The sequence below is a fragment of the Ceratotherium simum genome, chromosome 5, assembly GCF_057802395.1.
Source record: "Ceratotherium simum simum isolate JZ-2026a chromosome 5, ASM5780239v1, whole genome shotgun sequence".
Lineage (NCBI taxonomy): Eukaryota > Metazoa > Chordata > Mammalia > Perissodactyla > Rhinocerotidae > Ceratotherium > Ceratotherium simum.
Genome location: NC_141904.1, coordinates 77,796,210 through 77,820,748, shown reverse-complemented (window position 1 = coordinate 77,820,748; position 24,539 = coordinate 77,796,210). Strand labels below are relative to the sequence as shown.

The window sequence follows — 24,539 nt, the reverse complement described above, 5'->3', positions numbered from 1 at the left end:
AGTCTGTCATGGCCACCCTAGCGCAGATGACCTTTGTGACCCAAGATCCTGACTGCATCTGGCCTCAGAGTAAGTCCTGGCTGTTTCCATCTATTCATTTTATCTCGACAAAGACGATCTGTAATCCCAAAGGAACAGAAAACTACTCCTGGACAGCACAAAGCTTCTGAACATCAATACTTTCTTAAGAAATGTTACCCAGCCTGTTTCTGGCACTGACCACAAAGTTTCAAGCTTGAAGGGATCCTGGAGGTCACTTCACCTAAACTCCATTTAACAGATGGGGAAACTTAGGCCTGGAGAGATGAAATGACTCCCTCAAAGTATCAGAGCAGTTGGCAGCAGACACTCAGCTGGACGCTAGCTCTGATGTCACATGGTACTCTTTACTCCCGTCTTAGCAGTTTTCCTACATCTGCTAAGGACCCTTCCCTACTTCCATCCGAAATCGCAGGCAAAACTATGATCAGATAAGTAGATTGTTGGTACTCAAGTACTTCTGATCACTCGATCATGAAAAATGCCATTCTTATTTGAGGCCCCTTTCAAAGCTGCTGGGAGGTTCAAGGACAGTTCACAAAGAGCTTGCATGGGATGTGAAACCGTTCTCTCTCTCAACCAAGCCATCCTACTAAATCCACAAGTCCCCTAAATAGATGGGTTGACATAGGACAAGCACTCTAGGACTAAGGAAAGAAGGGTCCAGTAAAAATAAAAAGGCCACAAGTCTGATCCTCAAATTGATGGCTATTCTTTAGTCCAAGAGTGGCTTCTCATAGCCAACCAACATACTCCTCTTCTCAGTATTGCCCTGAGACCATAATGTTTTATTTTTTTTGCTGAGGAAGATTAGCCCTGAGCTAACATCTGTTGCCAATCTTCCTCTGTTTTTTTTTTTTTCTGCTTGAGGAAGATTAGCCCTGAGCTAACATCTGTGCCAATCTTCCTCTACTTTATATGTGGGTTGCTGACAGCATGGCTTACGAGTGGTGTAGGTCCGCACCCAGGATCTGAACCCGTGAACCTGGGTTGCTGAAGCAGAATGCACCAAACTTAACCACTATGCCACAGGCCAGCCTCTGTCATTGTGTTAAGCAGGGCACATGCTGAGCAATCAGGAGTCATCAGCGAACATGGAGATGCCCAGAGACAAGGTTACACTGCCCTAGACCAGACCCTCATTCACACTACAAACAGGACTCAAATCATGTTGCAGGTAACACACTGAGTATCCCACTGGTGATAGTTAAAAATGCATTAAGTCAAAAGGGTCCAGGGTTCCCACCGTCCACCTGGCTTTCTTCTTCATTTAAATGGTCCTACAAAGAGCCTGGGCAGACAGCAGAAAAGTAATAACTTGGTCCATTCTCATTTAGAGACTGGAGGTGACAAAGGCCACGGCTTGAAGGAGCACTTGTGCTTTGTGTGGAGAAGGGTCCCTAGGGCAGAGAGGGGGAAAAGCACTGGGCCCAGGCCTTTGGGATAGGGTTCTGGCTGATTCTGACACTCACAAGTCAAGTGACACTGGGCCAGATGCTCAACCCTTATCACCCAAAATGGCATCAGGTACAAAACAGATGCACACTGGGCTGAGGAGGTGTTGCAAAGCTAAAGGAGAAAATGCATGTGAAAAGTGTCATCATCTACTTTGCCCCAACAAACTACGAGATTGCAGGGGCAATTTTTACACTATGTAGGAAGATAGGTCACCTGCTTTGCTTCTACTTGCATATAAACAGCTATATGGACAACAAATTACTCTAAACAAGTTCCTTAAAGATTTTAACTGTGTATTGGCACTGACTTCCTTGAGAATGTCTGTATCTTTCCTCCCTGGAGGATAAACGGCTAGCATATAGGAGGTGTCCAATAAATGTCTGTGAAATGAATGAATGACCATTAGTCTAAGAAGTGACATTTAACTAACTATGGACAAGTTACTCAATTTCTTCTGTACTCCCAAGGGAGAACTAGAGCCTCCACTTCCTCATCTGCATAATGAGAACATAGGTAGGTTACACAGATTAAAAGAGACAATATATGGAAGGCACTTTGTATCAAGTAAATGCTCTATTAATGTTGGCTACTTTTATTTATGATGTGGGTCTATTTCTCCACGAAATCCTAAGCCTCCTGAAAGCAGAGGGGTCTGTGTTTAACTCATCTTGCCTTCCCCTATCACCAAGGCCAGCAGCTGGTACACAGTAGGCCCTCAGTACTTGTTGAGCTGAACACTCATTTTCTTTTTTTTTTTTTTAAAGATTTTATTTATTCATTTTTTTCCCCCCAAAGCCGCAGTAGACAGTTGTATGTCATAGGTTCACATCCTTCTAGTTGCTGTACGTGGGACTCGGCCTCGCGTTGGACGGAGAAGTGGTGCCTCGGGGTGCGCCCGGGATCCGAACCCGGGCCGCCAGCATCAGAGCGCGCGCACTTAACCGCTAAGCCACAGAGCCGGCCCATGAACACTCATTTTCACAATACAATAGCTTACTGGATTAATGGGCTTGAAACCAACTTGATTAACGGGGAGAGAGGAAATATAGGGGACAAGGAATACTTACCTAGACCATCCACACTTTCAGCCTGATCTCTGACCTCTTCCCCAATCCATATAAACCACTGAATGACATCATAATGCTTCCTTTCTCCTCACCTTTCCCTGCCCAAACTTCTCCCCATCTTAAACCGTGAGTTTCCCTTCAAAACAGCTTTTCTTCTGAAACTAAGGGGTTCCTGCAATGTTAAAAATCTCTCACACTTTGCTGACACTGATACAATAGAATCTGTCCAAAATCAAGAATCTGGGGCCAAGATCAGTCTCTTAAACTGAATAGAGAAGATCAAGTTTTGAGGGCAGAAACTTGACCATTGCCCAAATTTGAAAAAAGAGGTTACACAAAAAATGGCATGATCAACACTAAAGCCTATTTTATTTCCTGAAAGCCCCAGTCCTTATTTCTACTCCAACAACCCTGGAGGTTGTATTTCACACAGCAGAGATTCTGAGATCAATATGGAGACTGGTTGTTGGTTTCCATCTTTTCTTTGTAGAAGGTGCCATTATATTCAGTAGGGGGAAGCGATGGGTGAGAGTGGAAGTGGAAAAGTTAGAAAAAAGAATTCACTAACCACCAAGTTTCTATTCCTGGTTTCAATTTGATGTTTGCCTTTCCTATTCTTGCAAGATTATGGGCCGAGCCAACACCAATCAGGGAGAAAAGAGACTCTGCCTTACCTTCCATGGACACTGGTGCTTTAAAATGGTACCACATGAACAAAGGGAGTAAAGTAACTCAATTTTCTACATCTCAGCTCTTCTCATGACCTAGAGCACAGGGATGCTGCCCAAAATTCATTTGGATAACGAAAAAGACTTGGCTTATGTGAAACAGATGTGCAGCCAATCTTTTCTTCCTACAGAAGAAGTTAGGAGCAGGAGATATATTCAAGGGAATTACAAAAAAAGTAATTCACTTGGAAATGTACTATACCCATCAGAAAGAAGCAAGCGTGTTCAATAGTTCAACTCTTCTGCAACTATTGCGAAAAATAACAGCTACCAGTCACTGAGCAAGTTTCGTACACCAAGCACTCCATCTGACTCTTTATCTCTATCTTCTTCAATCCTATTACTTTTTTAGGGAAGGAATTATTTTCCCCCATTTTACAGATGAAGATACAAGCTCAGAAAAATTAAGTAATCTATCAAGGTCATTCAGCTTGAATATAGGAACAGTGGGCCTCAAATCTAGGCCCATGGGGTCCATGTGCACACCCTTACCCACAAAAGCATTTAAAGACAAAAAGAAGAACAATATACAATTATTCTCATATCCTTAAAGGAATCACATATAGTTCCTTTCCCTTCTGCCACCATTTTATGAGTACCAGGCTCTGTACTAAGTAATGGGAATAAAAAGATAAGAATAACTAAGGCTTACTGAACCCATAACCAAGGGCCAGTCTCCCTCAGTACTAAATTCTAAACATACATTTACTCTTCACAATAACCTTATGAGGTAGGGACTACTATCATCTCCCATTTTACAGATGAGAAAAGCAAGGTTCATGGAGGTTAAGCAGTTTGTCCAGTCATATAGCTAAGAATAAGTGGAATTTGGATTTGAATCTAGGAAGCCTGATCCAAGGGTCTATGTTATTAACCACTAGGGTGACAGATATCAAGAGGGGCTCATAAAATTAAAAACCCCGAGTCAGAAGCCACAGGGAGTATTGCATAAATAGGCCTTTGGTTTCCATTTACTTAAGAACAAGTTATGATGGTTCTCAATATAGGAAATAACTTGGCAAGGAAACAATGGAAGCCACAGCAAACCCAAATGATTAAATGTAGTTCTGCTGATTGCCCAGATAAAGACTCCATCATGCTATCCGGCTGCTTGCCAGCATCTCACTTTTCCATATGTGTTTGTTCAACTCCAGGGTGCAAAGGCACGCAAGGAAATGGACCAGAAATGCCTCCAAATTGCCCAACTGCCCTATGCACAATTGCTGAACATCAAAATGACTTCAAGTTCAAAATATACTTATATTTGAAAAGGCAGTAATCCCTTCTTCCAAAAGAGAGATCTTTTATTTTAGGAAAAAAAGTTTTTTTTAAGTATGCTATATGAGAATTGAAGGGATGCTTTGGAAAATGATTAAACCCTCACCGCCTAGGTTCCAGGGTGGAAGAGACCTCACTGGCACCCTACAGCAGCTTGCAAAGGGAGAGCTGCCTGGGCGCTTCACCTGTGTGCAGAGGGCCTCCAGTTCAGCACGAGGAATTTAGACAGTCCTGACCTACATTCACAAAGCCTGCAGCAGAGCTTGTTTTGAACCAGATTTTCCCACAAGTACAAAGCACCTCACAACCTACAAACCTTTATTTTTAATTTATGGTGAAAGCCAGTCAACAAATCAAGTCACCGTCACGTGACAACCTGTAGAGCCGGGCCAGGCCATAAACGGAGTTTACCTCATTCCAAATGGCCTCCACAGAGCGTTGCTTTTATTTCAAAACAGTCCCTTCAAATCAGCCACCAGATATACATCTAAGCACTTTTACCCTAGTGCCAGGAAAACATATATCTCTTCTGACTTCCCCTGGCTACGGTCCTATTTATTTTAACCTTCTAACCCTGTATTTAAATAGCTACTGATTAACTTTGTACAGTGCATTAACATCTTTCCCAGGTTCCTTTCCCCACACGCATGGCCCATGTGTAGAATGGGATATGAGCTCACACTGGACCCAAGCAATGACTCCTGACTCACATCCCTCCACCTGGTCCCAGCTGCAAAAACCAAGCCTGGACCAGCTCACTCCTAAGTAATAGGGCTGGTAGTTTAGAGCCGAGGCTCTATTACCAATGATTCTTAACCTTGCCCACACAAGCGAGTCACCTGGGGAGCTTTCAAAAATCCCAAAGCCCCATTAAATTCGAGTCCTTGGGGGTGAAACTCTGACACCAGTATTTTTTAAAGTCCCCCAGGTGATTTCTCTGTGCAGCCAAAGTTGAGAACTATAGCTCCTGCTCCATCAGCGCCAGCTATGTGACCCCAGACAAGCTACTTAACCTCAACCTTTAAGAGCACCGATTCCCTTACAGGATGGACAGACAACTCCATGAGCTAAAAGTGCACGCAGAGCCCTCAGCACAGTGCCTGGCACCAAGTCCACTGATCTTGGCTCTGTTAAAAGATAAACAAGGCACTATATATTATTCAGAGTAAGAAATTAATTCTATGAGTGACTGGATTACAATCATTAGCTCAAATCTTTCATTTTTGCTGAATTCAGGATTCTGTTTTGGAAAAAGATATGGAGGAGAGATTGAGAAGAAAAGGCAGCAGAGGCAACAGCTACCCCAGGTTCCTGTCACACAGGCCTCATGTCAACAACTCTTTTTTATTTTAAGGCCCCCTCCCCTCTCCTAACAGCCTCATGCCAACTGGATGCTTCTCAACACCAAACATCTTCCAAATGGCTTCTCTCCATCTGAACGTCTACTTTCTATTTTATTCTAATTTCTTTTGCTTTTATCCAGAAAAGTCAGTTTCTAATTCACCTAACAATAAGAACTTATAACTCAAATGACATAATTTGCAAATGGCAAGATTTGAGCCCTTTGGGACTGAGGCCATTAGTCAAATACCTAACCCAGTGGGTTCTCAACCCCGGCTGCATATAAAAATCATTTGGGAAGCCTTAAAAAATGCCAGTGCCCAGGCCCCAACCTCCAGAGATTCATTTGATTGGTCTGGAGTGGGGCCCTAAGTATGTTTAATTTTAAATCTCTCCCACTACACAGCTAGAGCTGAGAACCACTAACCACAACAACAACAAAAAATAAAAACAAAACATTTAGCATCTTAAGATACCAACTATATTTTAAGCACCTCTTAGAATAAACTAAGCTACCCTCTGAGGAAGAGGCCAAACATAAGAGGCATAAAAAGAAAGCCAACACTGGTAGGCTACCGGTGGGAAGGCCATTCTGCCTATGTCGTGTAACTCAAAAAATAAGTGCAATAATCAAGAACTTCTCACTCCAGGTTGAGGTATCTAAGAATATCAGAGCCCCCAAAAGAACAGCGAGATCTCCAGAAATAACACATGTTCCTTGTGACTAGATTCATAAATCCTGTTTGGAGACATATCTGCACAAACACAAGGCTTTAAACTGACTTAGCACTTACCAACATGTATTCAATAGACAAATTAAGGCTCTAAAAAAAGCCATCCCAATCTTTACAATAAACTTATTTATGCATTTTCAAGAGATCATAATCTCAGAAATGAAATCACACTTTAAAAAAATACATAATAAACCTACAATTGCTTAAAAAAAAAAAAAACCCACACACTGCAACATACTTCATAAATTTTCAAGTGAGGCAAGGTGCCCACTTCAGGAAAGTCACCAACTTACCTCTGAATTTCTTGGGTGGATTGTTAAGGTCCCCGGCTTCTGGCTGTACAACACAACGATCATCGACCAATCTGCAAAGAAGACAAAGATTAAGGCTATATCAAGCCACATCTAAGCAAATAAAACCTAAGCACTATGCAAAAATCAAACATCAGGGTTGTGTGCAAAGCTTGGGCTGCCATATTCTCCTGCCAGGGACCTATTTACACTAGAGGTTTCCTATGCAGGGACCTAAACTGAATCCAAAGCCCAAGGTTCTGCTTCTGCAATGGACATATTAAGCTACTGTTCTCTGTGGCTCCTTTCCCTTAACCACATCCATAATGGATTTCAGCACAGCATGCAATAACGCTGAAGTCGGGAGGCACAGCAAAGGATCAGTGCATTTAGCTAATGGTAGCTGAGGGGCCCACTTTGTGCCAGGCACCGTGCTAGGCCCTGGGATGTGAGGATGAAAATGAGTCAGGTCCTTGCCCTTAGGGAGCTCAAAGCTAGCGCAGGAGCCACAAACGCAAACTGATAAGGAGAATATAACCTCAGGGCTGTAAGAGAAGGAAGAACAAAATACAGCCAGAAACTAACTGTGCCTGAGGCCAACTGAGGAGCTGCTGCCAGGTCATCTTGGAACTACTGGAAGTTGCAACAGAGGTGGGAGGATGAAGACCAGAGGAACATTTTCAGGTGGAGGGAACCAGAAGTGCAAATGCATGGAAATAAGAAAGGACTTCGAAGCTTCAAAAGCAACTAGCGGGGAAAGTGCAAAAAATTACAAATAACCAGCCCCAAACTATATCAAGACCCAGCATTTAAAGTCCTGACTGACCGATCTAACTTGCACAATTCTATTAGAAGATTCAATTTTAAAATATATATATATATTTTGAAAAGATGAGGAAATTAAGGCTCTGAGAAGTTTAAATAACTTGTCCACGTACCTAAAACTGATATTGGTAGGATCAGCTCATTTTCCAAGTGACACAGAACTTGCTCCCAGCTAATATGCTGTGGTTTTCCAGGGTTTCTTCCATGAGTCTGGGCTGCCTCTTATCCCACAGGCAAGGTACCATTAAATACTTGGCCTCTATTCTTACTGTTCCTTCCACCAAAACTCTTTTTCACCTCCTAAAGTGCTGTCTTTCAAGGCCCTGATTCAGAGCCCCCACCTTCTCCACAAAGGCCCCCAGCCTTTCCTGCTCCAAGCCGTCTCTGCCTCTCCCCTTCTGTCCTCTCAACCTCACTGGGCTGAAGCACAAATGGTGCATTAGGCTACGAGCTCCATGAGGGCAGAGAGCTGCCTGCTTTGTAGCCCAGGAGATGCCCAGGGCCAGTACATTTTCCTGCCCAGGCTAAGTGCTCAGTATCTATTTGGTGGTGAAATCAAAGTGTCCAGAGTAGCCCACCAGCGGCTTACTCCTTTGGCTCCAAGATACGAGAACTCTTTGCATCATCAAGAGGGACAGGGTGGTCAATGGCCTTAGTTTTTATGCAAAAGTCAAAAGCAGAATGTGTACATATAAAACCCCTACCCTGAGCCCCTGTGAATGTAAATACAGTAATGCCACCAGAGCTAACATAATATGTGAAGGGAGGCGGGCACCTTGGAATCCAATGTAGGGCTGGGTTAACTAATCATCAAGTTCTCAAACAAGGAAGAAGGGGCAGGAGAAAGGGCCCTAGTCTGGGCTAAAAGTAAAATGAATTGTAGATGGCACTCTGCCACTACTGGCAGCATGATGGTGACTACACCACTTTACTTGTCCTGGTCACAGTTTCTTCATCTGTAAAATCAGAGTTGGTCTCAAGGATTCTCCAGTGGGGAGATGTTCATCAGACTTTTTGTTTCTAAAATACCTTAATACCATGTCCCCATCATCCCCAGGCCTACTAAGCGGGTGTTTCAGGATGGGACCCAAGAACCTTTTTTTTTTAAGAAGTTCTGCAGGTGATTAGGAAGCACATCTCTGATGCCGCACGTGCACACACACGGGCTCTCCAAGGGCCTATTCGAGTTCTCAAGTTCAGTGAGTCAATAAAGCCCTTCAGAGGTGACTGCCATCTACATAAATGGAACCAGGCTGGGGAGCTAGACGCCGAGTTCCACAATACTGGCCGTCACTCATCATCATCCGCAACTGGTGCTCCATATGTGTTCAAGACATTAAAAGGAAAAAGAAGATCAAACTTAATTTTCCAAATCCATTTTTAGCCAGTTATCCTCAAATAGGTGCAGGGAACCAAGGGAATAAAATACTCATTTGAAGCAAGTATTAGAGCCCAAAATTCAAAAAAGAATCATCTTCACATTAAAGAAAAAGAAAGGGACTTATCATTACTTTGTTTATAATAGCTAAGGAAAACTCTTAAAAAGCAAAGAATTTGTTCCTTATAGGAATTCTAAGAATGAATGCTCTGGAAGAAAAGAAAACACTAAGATTTCAGGGGCTGGCACAGCAGTGGGCTCAGCAACTGACTGGAAGTGAGCCTGGGTGATGAGGACAATGGTGCCATTAAAAGAAATCAGGGCCACAGAGGAAGGATGGGGCACAAGATGGGGTTGAGGTTGAACAGGGCATCCAGATAAGAGCTGTGGGCAGACAGCAAGGAGGATGGCAACAAAATTCAGCCAGAGAGAGGTGGTCAGGAAAGTCTGCCACGCCAAGGGCACTGTTAGGAGCACTGGTCTCAGAGTCTTGAGTGTTTGAAGCTGTGAAACCTTGGGCAGGTAAGTTCACCTCTCTGATGCTCAGAGGTGTCACCTCCATAAACAGTGATAATGCGAGTGCTCACCATAAAGAGCTGTTTGGGGATTAAAGGCATGATGTATGTACAGCACTTAGCACAGTGCTGCAAACACCCATAGGACTCACATAAGTGGTTACCGCTATTTATTATTGTTGCTGTTATTGCTGAAAAATAAAAGGAGGATAAGAGGTTCAACCATGAAGGATGGAAAAAGGAAGGAGCCAGCCAAGAAGAAAAAAGGGACAGAGGCACAAGCCGCAGAAGGCCTCTTTGCCAAAACCCACAGAAGATAAATGGTGAGGGGTGGGTCTTCAGTGTAGAAAGGTTAAAAAAAGATAAGGACCGCATGGCCCGGTGGCGCAGTGGATAAGTGCGCGCTCCGCTGCTGCGGCCCAGGGTTCGCAGGTTCAGATCCCAGGTGTGCACTGACGCACCGCTTGTCAAGCTATGCTGTGGCGGCGTCCCATATAAACTAGAGGAAGATGGGCACGGATGTTAGCCCGGGGCCAATCTTCCTCAGCAAAAAAAAGAGGAAGATTGACATCAGATGTTAGCTCAGGGCTAATCTTCCTCACATACACACAAAAAAAGATAAGGACTGAGAAACACTGGATTTGGTGATCAGGCAGTTGTGGATGACTTCTTTTTATCAGTTGACCTTTGAAAATGAAATTTTTGTACAGTGATGTCCAATTGAACTATAATTCTATACCTGAAATAACTTGCTCCTTGAGGCTGGAGTAACCTGAATGAGAGCCTAGAAATACTCTGCATAAATACCAGAGAACAACCATGCTTTAAATAAAAGCTATGATTAGAAGGAAGGTTCTGGCTGCTATAAGAATGAGGTTCTTGGAAAAGCTGTTGGCCTTCCTTCCCCCCATTTATTTGAGACCAGCTCTTGCCAAATGCAACAATGCCACCCCAGGGTCCAACTACTCCTTTCTACACAAAGACAATACAGACCATTCGTGACTATTCTGGAATTAACCATCTTGATTCTCTATTCTGCTTCTGTCTGCCTTCAGTGCTATTTCACTGCTCATTTCCTCTTCTAGACAACAGGAGTAGGATAAGGGAGAAAATAATCAAATGAGTACATTATGGAATATATTTATACCCTTCAAAGTTGGATAAAAATGGAAAAAAGCAGAAAAGAGCAAAAATCTGATTTACAGAACTTTGTGCAATTTATAACTGTTAAATGCATACAGCAATTTAAAGTAGGAAAGGTTCTGCTTCGAAGAAGAGACACAGGCATCAGAGAAGTTCTGGTCTTTGCTTATAGGGCAGACAAGTCACCATTTGACAATATGAGGTTTTATGAAACTAAAAAGCACTTCTTTGGGGTGTGTAAACATTAATCTTAAAATTTTATCCCATACATTTAGCACTTTCCCCTTTATATATGAAGGAAGAGGAAATTATAATAAATTGTGAAATAACAGATTCCTAACTAATGAGATTTCACTCTTCCAGAACTGACAGGAAAACAGTACTTCTGTATAAGAGGTGAAATTTGGCTCACGTGGGATTTGGTATTCATGATTCCAACCACTCCTGCAAAAGCCAACTAAATGGTAACATTCTTATCTTAGAAGAATCAGTTTTTAAGCTAATGTTATGATGTCTTAAACAAATCCAGCCACACAAGAAATCGGGTGCTCTTACCCCAAGGTGCTAATAAATCCATTTGTCGATCCTTCCGCATACAGAGAACAAATGTCTCCAATATGTAGGAAACTAGACATCTTGTCAGACATGTCTTTCTTGAAAATCCTAGACAAAGCAAATATGCAAAGTTATTAGAAGGAAAGAAATGCTCGGGGGGGGGGGGTCACTGAGAGTTGGCTTAGCTCAATTTTCCAAAGCACTCTACTTAAAAGTCAAATTTAAATGAGAGTGTGACAGGCAGGCAATTAAATGAGCCAAGCAAGGACATATGCAACAACATTTTTTTCCATATATTATTTAATTACAGGATATTCCAACCACAATATCGCTTGTTTCTAACAAAACCACGCCTGTATCCGATTCTACAAGTTGAGGACCCTCAATAATAAACAGTAAATACAAAGACCGCGGGGAAGTCGGCCAAGAACTTTGCAGTGATTAAGGAGTTGGAAAGTCTGACTTAGGAAACATTAACATATTCAATCTGCCTGGGGGAATGTTAAGTCAGAAGGAAACACCTGGTGTAAAACTTGGGCCAGGTGGTGCCTGGGCTGAGGTACCACAGCAAAGAAGTGAAATTAATACGACGACATCTCGTAACAAATACCACAAAGCTCTAGAGGCCTTTTAAGAATTCAGCAACTATATGCACTTGACCCAAATGTTATTTCAATGTCTTTCCTTCTCATCCTTCACCAAGAAACACTTGCAGAGGGAGAAAGGATCTTAGATAGCACCTGCTCCAAACCTTTCCCGACGCAGGTAAGAATAAGGCAGCTCAGGTCGGTTAAGAACCCCTAACCAGCTAGTTAGGGGCAGTCCTAGAAAACGCTCTTTAGTTCCAGGAAATCTCTACACAGAGCAGAAATCATTACACCCGCACACACCACACACATATCAACAAAAATACTGAACCGACTCATAGAAACAGCTTTCATCAGGGCCATAAATATTGAGGAGTGCGAGCCAATCATAAAAAGCTAAACTGACATTTAAAGAACAAGCTGGGTTAAGTGAGAGGACAGTGTGCTGGTGTGGACTGCAGCTAACGCACCATCGTCTCCTCAGGCACCTGGTGTGTAGACGCAGAGTAACCCAGGTCTTCCCAAGACCTCTCCTCTAAACCCAGACCCCCTAAACATCTTTTCCCACCTCTTTGCTCAACTTTCTCTGCCAGAAATCATTCACTTGTAAAACCACAAGAGTTGTAAGAGCGTGTAAAAGTATTCTCTCCCGAAATTGCTTTCTGGGTGCCAAGTTTTCTTTTTGGAAGAACTGTGCGACTACGATCAGCAGGAAACCTCAGGAAGCATTTCTCCTAGCTTAGTAGGAGTGCCAGGTGCTGAAAACAAACTGTTCAAGAACCTCAGTTCACTGCTTGTGAGAAACAGCAAGGAAAAACTCATTTATCCCCCAGAACAACCCAGACACTGCAAGAGAGATAACGTGCATTTCATTGAACATGAACTTATTTATAGAGAGAGACAGCAACCGAGAAAACAAACAAACTCGCAAACAAAAGAGACAGTATCTCTAGACCTTGGGGAAAGATACACAAATAATGTGCAGAGGGACAATTCGCCAAGTACCAGTCTCTGGAATGAAGTCTGTCATCATGACATTTCTTCCTGACTGGATATTTTATGCCTAAAGGCAAGCCAATGTTTTAAACAACAGCCAAAAAAGCTGCAGAAAAGAAAAGCATTAAGGGGCATTAATATTTTCCTTATGCGCTTATATTTAAAAGCATTATCATAAAGGGCCAGGAAGTCAGCGTACTTCTGGGACTGATTATTGGAAAACAAGTTCTGTTTGAACTTTGAGTCAGACCAAATTTGTGTCTGCACACTCTGGTCTCCCAGGAGGACACTGCAGAGGTGCTGAACGCAGGAGAGCAGGTATGCGCTGGGCAAGAGCGCCTTGTCTCGTGTGACTAACTCTCTCCTTTCGGGTTTGCCCTTCGAATGAGCATTTGGCCCCAACGGAGACCAGGCCAGGAAAGAGCAGTGTGACCTCTGTTTTCAGAACTTTCCCCACCACCTCGTTACCTTACTGAAAGGTTCCAGGCCCTTAATGCAAAGAAGCGGACACAATTCAGTGTTCTGGAATGACAAAGCATGAGGTACTCAAAGTTGCCTGCAGTTGATAACTGCAGTAGATGTTTGGACACCGTGTTCCTACAGCATGGTTCTGCATTATTACCATTTCTAATAATTACGGCTAACATTTATCAGGCATCATCATGACCACAATTGTGCTGAGGGCTTTACCAATGTTCTCTTACTGAATCCTCACAACCACAGCATGAGGCAGGCACTACCATTACTCCCATTTTATTGTTGGGGAAACCGAGGTACAGAGAAGTTAAGATGCCCATGTCACATATAATTAGCAAGAGGAAGGCCAGGGTAATAACCCAGGTAACTTGACTCGTAAGCAGAGCTTTTCATCAATGATGATTCCTGGAACATGGGCTCAAGTGTCAACTACACTTATTCTCTGGATGGTAAGATTATGGAGAACTGATTTTCTTCTTTATGCACAATTCTATTTCCTAATTTTTCTACCATGGCCACATAACACTTTGAAAAGTCAAAAAAAAAAATCTTCTTCCTAGCCAACATGCTTATTAAGTAGACAATTGGATGAGTAAACTTTAGCCATATTTTATATTTCCCCCCAAAACACAAACCAGTACATCCACCAGTTAATGATCCTCAACTAGGGAATCTGCTAGGGGCCTCAAATAAAAAAAAAAAGAAAGAAAAACAACCAAAAAGTGGGGGCAGGGGGGGAGACAGATTTCTCCCCAGGGGTCTCAAGCAATAAGTCCCCTCACAAAGGACCAGGTAGAAGCCTTCCTGGTCTGGCTAGAAACCTTTGGAGGTCTCCCCTCACCTTCCATTAGTGAAGAGGAGGAGGAGGAGAGGAAACAGGAGAGGAAGGAGGGGAAGAGGAAGGAGGAGAGGTCCTGCTGCAATCATCAGTGATGTCCTGGGAGGAAAAACAAAGGCCGGGAAAGTCAACAGAAGAGGCCTCTGGGGGCTGCAGCGGAGAAGGTGGAAAGTCTGTCCGTGAGCGATGGGCCTGGGAGCAAACTTCTGAAAGACTTCCTGTTGTTCAGATGCAGAGAGTGAGAGCCTGCCTCTTTATCTGGTCCTGGACCATTTGTGCCTGCAAACTTCTCGCAGCTGTACCCAGACTGCTGTGTCACTCACACAATGGCTGGGGACCAACAAAGAGAAAAACAGAGCCAGTGCCAACCTGCCATCTGCATGACCCTGGGACGCCAAATACTATATGGATACTCAGGGCCCTTTGCTAACACACTGTCTGAGTTGGTTACCTGACATGTGAGAATAGGCTTGAGTGGTCAGCTCCAGAACTCCAACGCTGCTCTCTCTGTGCGAGCTATTATTAGCCCACCACTGCCACCCAGCACACTTTAAGCCTCTCTGCTTTCATTTCATCTGTAAAATGGGGATAATACTTACATCAAGCAGCCATTGTGAGGAACAGATGAAACAGTGCATGGAAAGGGCCTCGTACAGTGACTGGCAGACTTTCCCTGCTCAATGCTAGCTACTTTTTTATTATTTTTTTAATGAGATGAAGTGCAATTCCAGATGATTCTAGGGCTTGGAAAGGATTCCCTTTATAAAAAGTCAGCCGGGAATCATAACAAATGAACTCCTGTATGACCTGTGACAATATATTTTGCTTTAGGGAAGATAATTATCCCCCCTAATTCCCCAGTTGATAAAAAGCTGAACTATACGGAACTATACTCAACCCCCAACCACAGAGCATCTGGCCTTTCCAAATCTACAGAATCAGAATCAATGTTGGAAAGAACCCTGTAAAGTCTGTAATTCCATCTCTTGTCCAATAACGCAAGCTCCCACCATGTCTCCTGTGGATGGTCTCAGCTTCTGCTTGAAGACCTGGCAATGGGACCTGTTCCGGGTTCAAAGAGCCCAGTTAGAAAACACTCCTGTCCCCTCCCCTCCCCCCACACAAGGACAACTGCCTCCCAGAACTTCTGCTACTGACATGTCCTCTGATGCTCAAAGACCTCTAAACACTGAATGCTCTCTATCTGATTTCTCCTGAAGACATTGCTTCTGTTTGCAAAGCATCACCATTCTCCCCGATCCCTGACACAGCCTGGCCTCAAGAGCACCCCTCACCCCACTGCAGGCAGGAGCTGAGGCTCTGCAGTCAGAATGCCAGGGTTCAAACCCCAGCTCTGCCACCTTGTCGCTGTAGGACTTCAGGCCAGTTCCATAACTTCCCTAAACCTCACTTTCCCCACCTATAAAATGGGGATAATAACAGTAGCTCCCCCAGCAGGCTGTCATGAGGTTCCGTAAGATCATGTTTATAAAGCACTCAGCAAAGTACCTGGCAGGAAGTCAGTGTGGAACCGATGAAAGCTAGTATTAGACCACCACCACCTCCCACCACCGCTCTTATGGGCTGATGCACCTTTTAAAATAGGATTCTTCCAGGGTGGCTTGACCAGGGCAGAGAAAGGTGGACTACTACCTCTGTGAGGTCCTCACGCAGACGGGGGCTGCGGCAGCTTTGCTGAGCCTCACACCACCTGCTGGCTCAGCTTCAGTTCACTGTCCACTGAAACTGCTCCCCAAGCAATGAGTCAAGAAAAGGGACGTTTGATTCTATTCATAAGAAAGGTGGGAATAAAAACACACAAATTCAAAGATCTCCTTGGAGAACGGAAACCAGAGGTGGTGGTCCTCCCAATCTGTAATCTCAGAATCTGTGTGGCTCTCTGCCTTTTCTATACCTCTCTGCTCATCTAGTCTACTCTGCTGGCTCCAGTGACTTCTATATGATGAGGATTCCCAAAGCTGCATCTCACGGCCAACAGCTACTGGGAATCAGCTCCTGGATTCCCACAGCATCTCAATGTACTGAAAAGAGCTCACCTGTCTACCCGATTACTTCTCTTCCATACCCACTTCATCTACTACCACAAAGTGTGGTGGCACCTCTAGTCTTCCCCTTCTCCTTATCCCTGCCACAGGCCTTTGCCCACGCTGTTCCCTCAGGTCTAAAACACACGCATCCCTATCCCACCCCTTGCCCTAGTTAAAGCTGAGATCTGTTTTGGGATATGTTTTGCATACCATTGTATTCTCATCACCAATGCCTAGCACATGGTAGGTGCTCAGTAAATATTTAGCAAATACATGAATGAAGAAGTCTAACTGAGCACCAAATCTCACTGATTTTAAGCTTTAATATATCTCTTGAATCCTCCAATTCTTTTTAACTCCTCTTCCCCACCCAAATCTTTGCCAGTATCATTTCTCAACTGGGTTCCATAAAGCTTTCCTATTCATCTCTCTGAATCCGTCTTTCCCCCTCAATCTATTCTACACACACAGCCAGTATGATCTTTTAGAAACATAAATCAGAACACATCATTCCTCTGCTTAAAACTTTCCAGAATCTCTTCAGGGCTCTTCACGATCTGGTCCCCGCCTATCCCTCCTTCCTCATCTCTCTGTACTCTCCCCACTGCATTCTACAGCCTAGCCATAATGAACTTGTCCCAGATTCCCCAACATGCTGTGTGACTCTCTGTCCCCTGGGCCTTTGCACGTGCTATCCCTGCAGCCTGATGTTCCTCCTCTCCCCCACCACCACTTGTGGCTAATTCCCAGTCACCTTTACAAGCCCCAGTTTGATGTCACTGCCTCTGGGAAGCCATCTCTGGCTCCCCAAATCTGGGTTAGATGTTCCCAACATACTTCTCTATATAACAGCCCAATCACCCTATCTGGGCCCACAACCACTGTCCTAAAATTGCTTATTCACTGGTTTGCTTATTTACTTGTCTTCACCACTAGACTGTGAGCCCACAAGAGCAAGGATGGCAGAATTCTTCTTCCCGAGCACATCCCAGTCCCTAGCACAGGGCCTGGGACATGCAAGCAATCAAATTTGGGTTCAATGTACTATAGTGTCATCTTATCTGCTGCCTAAAAGAACTTATACTGCTTTTCAGATGATTGTTTTCCTAAAACTAATTAAAGCCAAGTTTACACTGCTGGATCAAGAATAGAGAGTAGGGGCCTGTCGGCCCTTTTTAAATTTGGGAGCCTGAAACAAAATTTCCAAATTCTACCCCTGGAAAGAAGTACCCCTCTCCAACTGACCACCCCCTCGTTATGTCCAAAAAGGCTAGAACCATAGACTCAGAACACCTAGGTTCAAATTGCAGTGTCATCAGTTACCAGCTGTGTGTTCTTAAGTACTTACATAACTTCTCTGAACTTCAGCTCCCTCATCCTTGTGGGAAAAAAAAAGGGGGGGGTGGGTACAGGGGGGCAACCCTTCCTATCTCTCAGGGTCACTGTGAGGGGCAAACCAAATAATCCACACAAAGTGCCAGTGCAATACCTGGCCCTTCCCAAGGGCTCATTTTCTGTATTTTCGAATGAGACTGAAACAAAAATGTTCACTTTTCTTCCTTCAAAGTCTTCACTCACTTCTGCCCATAACTTGTGATTCTTCAACTGGATATATGCTTCTTACTTTGTCAGCTCTGCTGGAAACACATCCAAATAAACAAAGGTCCCAGGAATGTTTAAATCTTCTGTCAGCCTAGGAGGCGGCTGATACTGGGACAGGTCATCCAAGGTATTGCTGCTTTTCAGCCCCCCGATTCACGACACCCAAGACAGCCGGACGGAATTGCACTCCCCCTTCTTCTAACATCGAACCAGGCCCCTGCTGGGTGGGGACGAACCTCTTCAAAGGAATGGTAATTCAATATTTAGAACCTCTTCCACTTTGGTGTTAAGACAGGCTAAAGCACAGCCTCACTGAAAAAGAAGTACGTTCATTTCATTTTAAGTAGCTCAGGATAGGTTTTAGATTTCTTTTCTTCCTTTCTTTTTTTTTGCTAAAAGCTTTGTGGCAGAAATCTCACTTATTGTAATTTTTCCCATCTATTTCTCCTGCACACACTTAACTAATTGCATTATATTCACTTTTCTAAAAAGAAAATCTCAACTTTCGCCTACACACAATTCAGAATTTAAAAGTTAGCAACTCCCGAAATGAGACTAAATTAGAACACTTTCATTAACCGAGAAGTTACCTAAGGTATCACTTAATCCTCAACGGTGGATGGACAACAGAGTTAATGGACCCCAAAACCACGACCTGCAGATTTTTACTGACACGTAGAAGCAAGCCTCCTTTATTTAATTAAGATGATGCCACCTGGACTTTGGGGCTAAACAGTCCGACTTTGAGTAATGGGGTAGGGAAGCCCCACTGACATTGCCCTGAAATTAGGCCCTTCCAACCAACCCCTGATGTCAGGCACTAAGGACCCCAGCCACGCCTGCCCCCCAGTGCAGGGGGGCATTTCCTAATGTCCAAGCTCCCCACATGTTCTGCCTCCCAATTACCTTAACTTGGACAATCTTATATACATCACCCAAGACACATGCAAAATACTCCCCCGAGGCCTAGATTTGTAATCATTTACCCTTCTTAAACAGTTAAATTGGCTAGCACAGAATAGCTCATCTATTTTTAACAGCTCCCATCTTCCTGTCTTAAATATCAGTTGTGGCAGACCCTGACAGCAAAAAACCTTCAAGACAACCTAATTTCTATGATAGGATGCAACTTCATCTGAGGCCAAAAGCTACTGGAAGAACCAAGTAACGTTTGGAGAGTTAAGAGCTACAAAGGAAGCTGCATTTGAAGCTACTATGTCCAGACATGGAGGGGAACCTATGCTTTATCATTTTTTAATGACCCATCCCACTGCAGAACTTTTGGACTGCTTGGTATAATCTTGCTCATCTGAAAAAGATGAACATAAGACAAGTACCCTAGCTTCCAAGTTCTCAGTGTTGCTTTGCAATTCAGGAGGAGCGTCAGCTGGAAAGGAATTTTGTTTTGCAAAAAACAGCTTAAACGAATCCCCATGCATATATTTCTGAACAGAAAGATCTGATACAATATCCAGACTTAGGGGCATTCAATTGCATCCTGGCACGTAAGCCTTCAACTTCTCCCTCTCTCAAATGTTCCATGCCACCACCAAACCTCCCAAACTACCTACCTATCCTACAAGCCAGAGGCTCTTACTGGTGCCCCAGGGACCCAAGGGGGCTCCCAAGGATCCCCCCCAGGGATCTTCAAAGTCAAAACTATTTTCAAAACAACACCAAAGTGTCATTTGCCTTTTCACTCAGCCTCTCACATGTGTACAGTGGAGTTTTCCAGAGGCTGCAAGACATGCGATGCCACGGGAGACTGAAGGCAGAAGCAGATAACGTGATACGTGACTAGCTATCTTCTATTAAGCAAAACCTTAAAGCAAAATGCAAAAATGTAAAATAATGTCACTCTTCTCACTGAATTTTTTTGTTTTGAAAAATATTGTTCCCAAAAAATGTTACTGTGTTAATGTGTAATGGTTTTTTTTTTATGTTTTCTCAGTGTTAATTTTCTTGGTGTTAATTTCTAATATGATAAATACAGATTGTTATAACTCATATCAACAGAAGTTCTCTGGGGTCCTCAATAATTTTTAAGTGTGTGAAGAGCTCCTAAGACCCAAAAGTTTGAAAAATGCTGCTATAAATTCTCTCTGGTTTAAGATTTGCTTTGGCCCTCACTGGCTATGTGCTTTGGACTCATACTGCATAAATATAAAAAACTGGATAGGAAAGGATTAAGATACAAAACACACAATTGAACAGCCAGGCCTTTAGAGAGGACCCCTTGATTTGAAACCTAAATCCTCCTTTTTATTCAACACATTTATTGAGTACCTACTATGTGCTACCCCTAGTCCAGTGTGAGGGATGCAGGTCAAAAGAAGACATCTAATCAAGGTCCCTGCTCTCATGATACACATATTCTAGTGAAGGCAGACAGACAGTAAACAAACAAAAGGATGAAACAAGCAAGACAAGTCAGATAGTGATTAAGTACTACACAGAGAATTAAAAGTGATTGGGTGACAACTTAACTTTGGCTGGTCAGAAAGAACAAGTGAAGACATTTAAGCTAAGACCTGAAAGTCAAGACAGAGGCAGCCATGCAAAAAAATCAGGCAGAAGAGCATTTTAGGCAGAGCCAACAGCTAGTACAAAGGCTCTACGGCAGAAAAGAGCTTGGCAAGTTCAAGAAACAGAAAGCCAGCCACCATGTCTGGAGAATTTCATGGGGAAAAGAAGAAAGTACGGGGGAAGGTCGAGAAGAGGGAAGCCAGGACAGTGGGACTTCACAAGTGTAAAAAGTATACTGTTTATTCTAAGTGTGAGGGGAAGTTTGGAACCTTGACCAAGTTACTTACTCTTTCTGGGCCTCAATTTCCTCATCTGCAGAATGGGCATCATGAGGGCTTACCTCAGAAAGTTGTGTTGAGGATTGAACGAAAAAAAAGGAAAGAATGGGCTTACTTAGCACATAGGAAGTAAAACACAGGAAACACTGCTGCTTGCTCTATTTCGAATCTATTCTATTTCCTACTCACATACCCTTATTGAACTTTTTAGAGCTTACGATCAGTTGAGGATCAGCCCCATCACCTAGCAAGTCCAAATAATGAGTGAATGCAGACCGGGGACACATCATGAGATGCATTTATCGGAACATGTCAATGCCAACTCCAGCAGAACATTCTCTCCACTATTCCTAGCAAAACCCAAACCACCAAAGCACCACTGGGTGAAGAATGGATGACTGCATCACACCTACATCGCCCCCTCTGGGTCTACCCTTTAGTCACCAAGTTTTGCCTCTTGGCTCGAAAGTACAATGCGCTTGGAAAGTCATTCTTCTGCTGAAAAATGGAGCCAATGGAAATCCATCAGCCTTGCCTATTCTTTCTTGGCATACCCACATCACCTCCACCCCCTAAAAAACAAAGGGCCTTTGCCAAAGTCTTTTAGTACTAGTTTTATTGCTGCTTGCTTTAAAAATGATTGTTTAAAAAGGAGAAAATCAAAAAGCTTCCTTTTAAGTTAGGCTGCAAAGAGAAGGGCCTACGTGGCAAGGCTTAAAAGTGCCTGGAGATCCAAGAAGCCATAGGTAGCTGGTCCCTCAGAAATGTGAACAAGGCCTGGAGGACTCACAGGCGCCACCAACACCACTTCATGTTTAGGTCAAGCAGCCCCCAGTGGGCAAAGCCAGGCAAACCATGAGGACTTTTAGAGGGAAAACAAGAGTATGCACAGAAAAAGGAAGAGTTGCTGGCATTTGATCAATCTCCTGGCTGGAGGCCAAGGACACTCCCTCCTGAGAAGCACAAGCCTCCTTAAGATGCCCTCACCCAGGTACATATATGGTAATATGGCTGTAAACAGGGGGGAGAGAGAACCCACCGCATTCACAGTTGACTCTTCCAAGGGAAGGAAAAAGGTTCTCTTTACAACCGTCTCTGCTTCTGTCACTGGGTACTCTCACAGTTAATTCTGGAACTTCCCTTGAGCAAAGACTCTTGACGATATCATCTTTATTGTGAAATGAGGATGAGCAGCACATTTTTGAGTTGGACACTCGGCGGTGGCCCCCCACCATACACATTTATGTGCGGCCTCTCCTTGCCTTCTTGTCCCATTAGTGGATAATCAGATTGTCCTCAGAAATGCAGCGTGTCCCCATCAAGAGATAATTTATTCTACTGCAAAAAACACTTCTCTCGGAGCATAAAAAATTGTATTCTGCTTTCGTTTTCAGCCAGTCCCAAAGGAAGTCACCAACTCAGAAGTTTCAACATTAAGCATGGCCCTCTATGAGAATCTCAGAAATAGCTTTAAATCTGAAGTTTGGAGCGATTCTCTAGTTTAAACGTTGCTCATTAGACTCTCAAACACACACAAAAATAAACTTGCCTTTTCACAAATATGTCCAAGAAAAAACCTGTTCTCGAAACAAATACATTATCTACACAGTTATTTTTCAGAAAAGATGTCAATACTGACATGTGCTCCCGTGTCTCCTACTCCTCAAGGCCAGCATAAGAGGCCAACCAAAAGCTCAAAGTTGGCAGTCAGAAAACTTCACATTTGGTCGGCAGAGATCACTTAGCCAAAATTCCTCATTTTATAGGTGGAAAAACACCCCTCTCATTGATTTCTTGGAGATCACACAGCCGATTAGTGGCCCAAGTGAGCAGACCACAGGGCTCTAGAAACCAAGGCCAGTGCTTGGGGGGGATGGGAGAGGGTGTTTATTTTGTTAAAAAGTTAAAGTCAGCCCCAGCCTGTGAAGACGCCCCTCTGCCCACAGCCTGAACCACAAAAAAAAAAAAAAAAAAAAAAAAAACCCAGCAAATAAAGTTAGGTTAATATTCTCAGAGAGAGAAAGGTCTCACTAACTCTGGAAAAATCACTCTAGGACAGAGTTTCTCAACCTCAGGGCTATTGACATTGGGGGACAGAAAATTCTTGGTTGTGGGGGACCCGTCCTGTGCATTGTAGGATGTTTAGCAGCGTCCCTGGCCTCTAGCTGTCAGTAGCACCCTCTCCCCTGCAGTTTCGACAAAAAAAATGTCTTCAGATGTTGCCAAGTGTCCCCCGGAGGGCAAAATCACCCCGCTGGTTGAGAACCACTGTTCCAGGACATAGGTTTTGTTTTGTTTTATCTCTAAGACTTTTTGCAAGCATTTATTATTCTACAACTTGGCAGCAATGACCCAAAGCAGGTATTTTTATACCTATTCTACAGAAGAGGAAACAGACGCACAGATGTTACATGTTTTGCCTGTACCAAAAAGGGAGTCAACACAGTCCACGGGAGTCCCCATCCGGCGGTCCAGCAGGGCAATACCACCGTGACCTGAGAGCAGCTTTGTTTCACTACCTGATTCTCACCTCCACTCCCTTTTAGTCACACTCAACAACTTCCCAAGCCTAATGCCCTCCAGAGAGCTGTTCTGAGCAACATCTCAAAAGCTATCAAAAAGAACTGCTTAATACTTTTCTACACAGTCCTCACTTTGCTCTCCACAGTAAAGGGGGCTTTTCAAAGCAATATGCCAATGCAAGAAATATTTAATCAGGAGAAAGGTACAAAAGATTAGATTCTTCTAAGAAGCAGCCTACAGCCTTCAAAGGGAGATAAAACATGTAGAAAAATAACTTCACTTGACAAATATTTTGTGAGCACTGACTATAGGTCAGGTACTCCCGTGGGTTAAAAACCAAAAAGGCCCATGAGGAAAATAGATACAAACTGCCCCGAGTTTCAAATGACAAAGATTTTCAAGTATCAGGAAAGGCTTCCCAGAAGAGGAAGCATTTGGACTGGAAATAGAAGGATTTGGCAAGGTGGCTATAGTGGGGATGGAGAAGGGTACAGCAGGCAGAAAGGACAACATGTGCAAATGCACAGGCAGAACATGATCACACACACACCGCCCCCCTCCCCAAGGCAAATGAATGCCTCTGAGTGTTGTACCAGCTTTTTCTGTTCAGAAATACATGCATGGGGATGCTTTTAAGCTCTTTTTGCAAAACAAAATCACTTCCCAGATAAAGCTCCTCCTGAAATGCAAATGAACACCAAGAAACTTGCAGGCTAGTGATATTTTTTCTTATGTTCACCTTTTTCTGATGAGCAACATTATACAAAGCAGTCCAGAAGTTCTGCTGATTCGACGGGTCATAAAACATAAGTTCCTCAAAGTATTTGACAACAGCAGGTTAAAATGCAGTTTTGTTTCTATCTGTGACTTCACAATCCTAAGTAGGTTTCACATGTGGCTTTTGGGCTCTTTCTACCTCTATCGGAACAGCCAAAAAAAAAATCCCCCAAATGTAAGCACCAAAGCTCCCATTTTTGTTAGAGAGAACCCTGTCAGACCTTTATACTTTCACCATAGCTTGGTGATTTAGCCTACCTTTCCATTCAACTGAAAATGAGACGGCTGCTAGGGGGAAGTGCAAAGCTCAGTTTCAAGAGATGCGAGACAGCCACAAAAAAACAAAGTAACTTATAAAAATAAGACAAGTACTGAAAAAGCCCAGGGGCAAACATCCCCCAGTAGAGATCTTCTCAGACTTTCACATGTGTATGAATCCCCTGGGGATCTTGCTAAAATGCAGGTTCTGCTTCAGTGGGTCTGAGGTGGGGTCTGAGAGTCTGCATTTCTAACAAGCTCCCAGTTGAAGCCAGTGA

At 43.5% G+C, this 24,539-nt stretch overlaps 1 protein-coding gene across 1 annotated transcript in view; it reads right to left on the bottom strand.

Moving 5' to 3' along the window:
- Positions 1-24,539, bottom strand: part of ITPR1 (inositol 1,4,5-trisphosphate receptor type 1) — a 321,115-nt gene that overhangs the window by 288,269 nt on the left and 8,307 nt on the right. The window contains exons 3-4 of the mRNA XM_087431374.1: positions 11,352-11,459; positions 6,939-7,009 (exon numbers count right to left, since the gene is read on the bottom strand). Coding sequence (XP_087287500.1) covers positions 6,939-7,009; positions 11,352-11,443 — 163 coding nt within the window. The 5' untranslated portion in view covers positions 11,444-11,459. The remainder of the gene's footprint in view (positions 1-6,938; positions 7,010-11,351; positions 11,460-24,539) is intronic.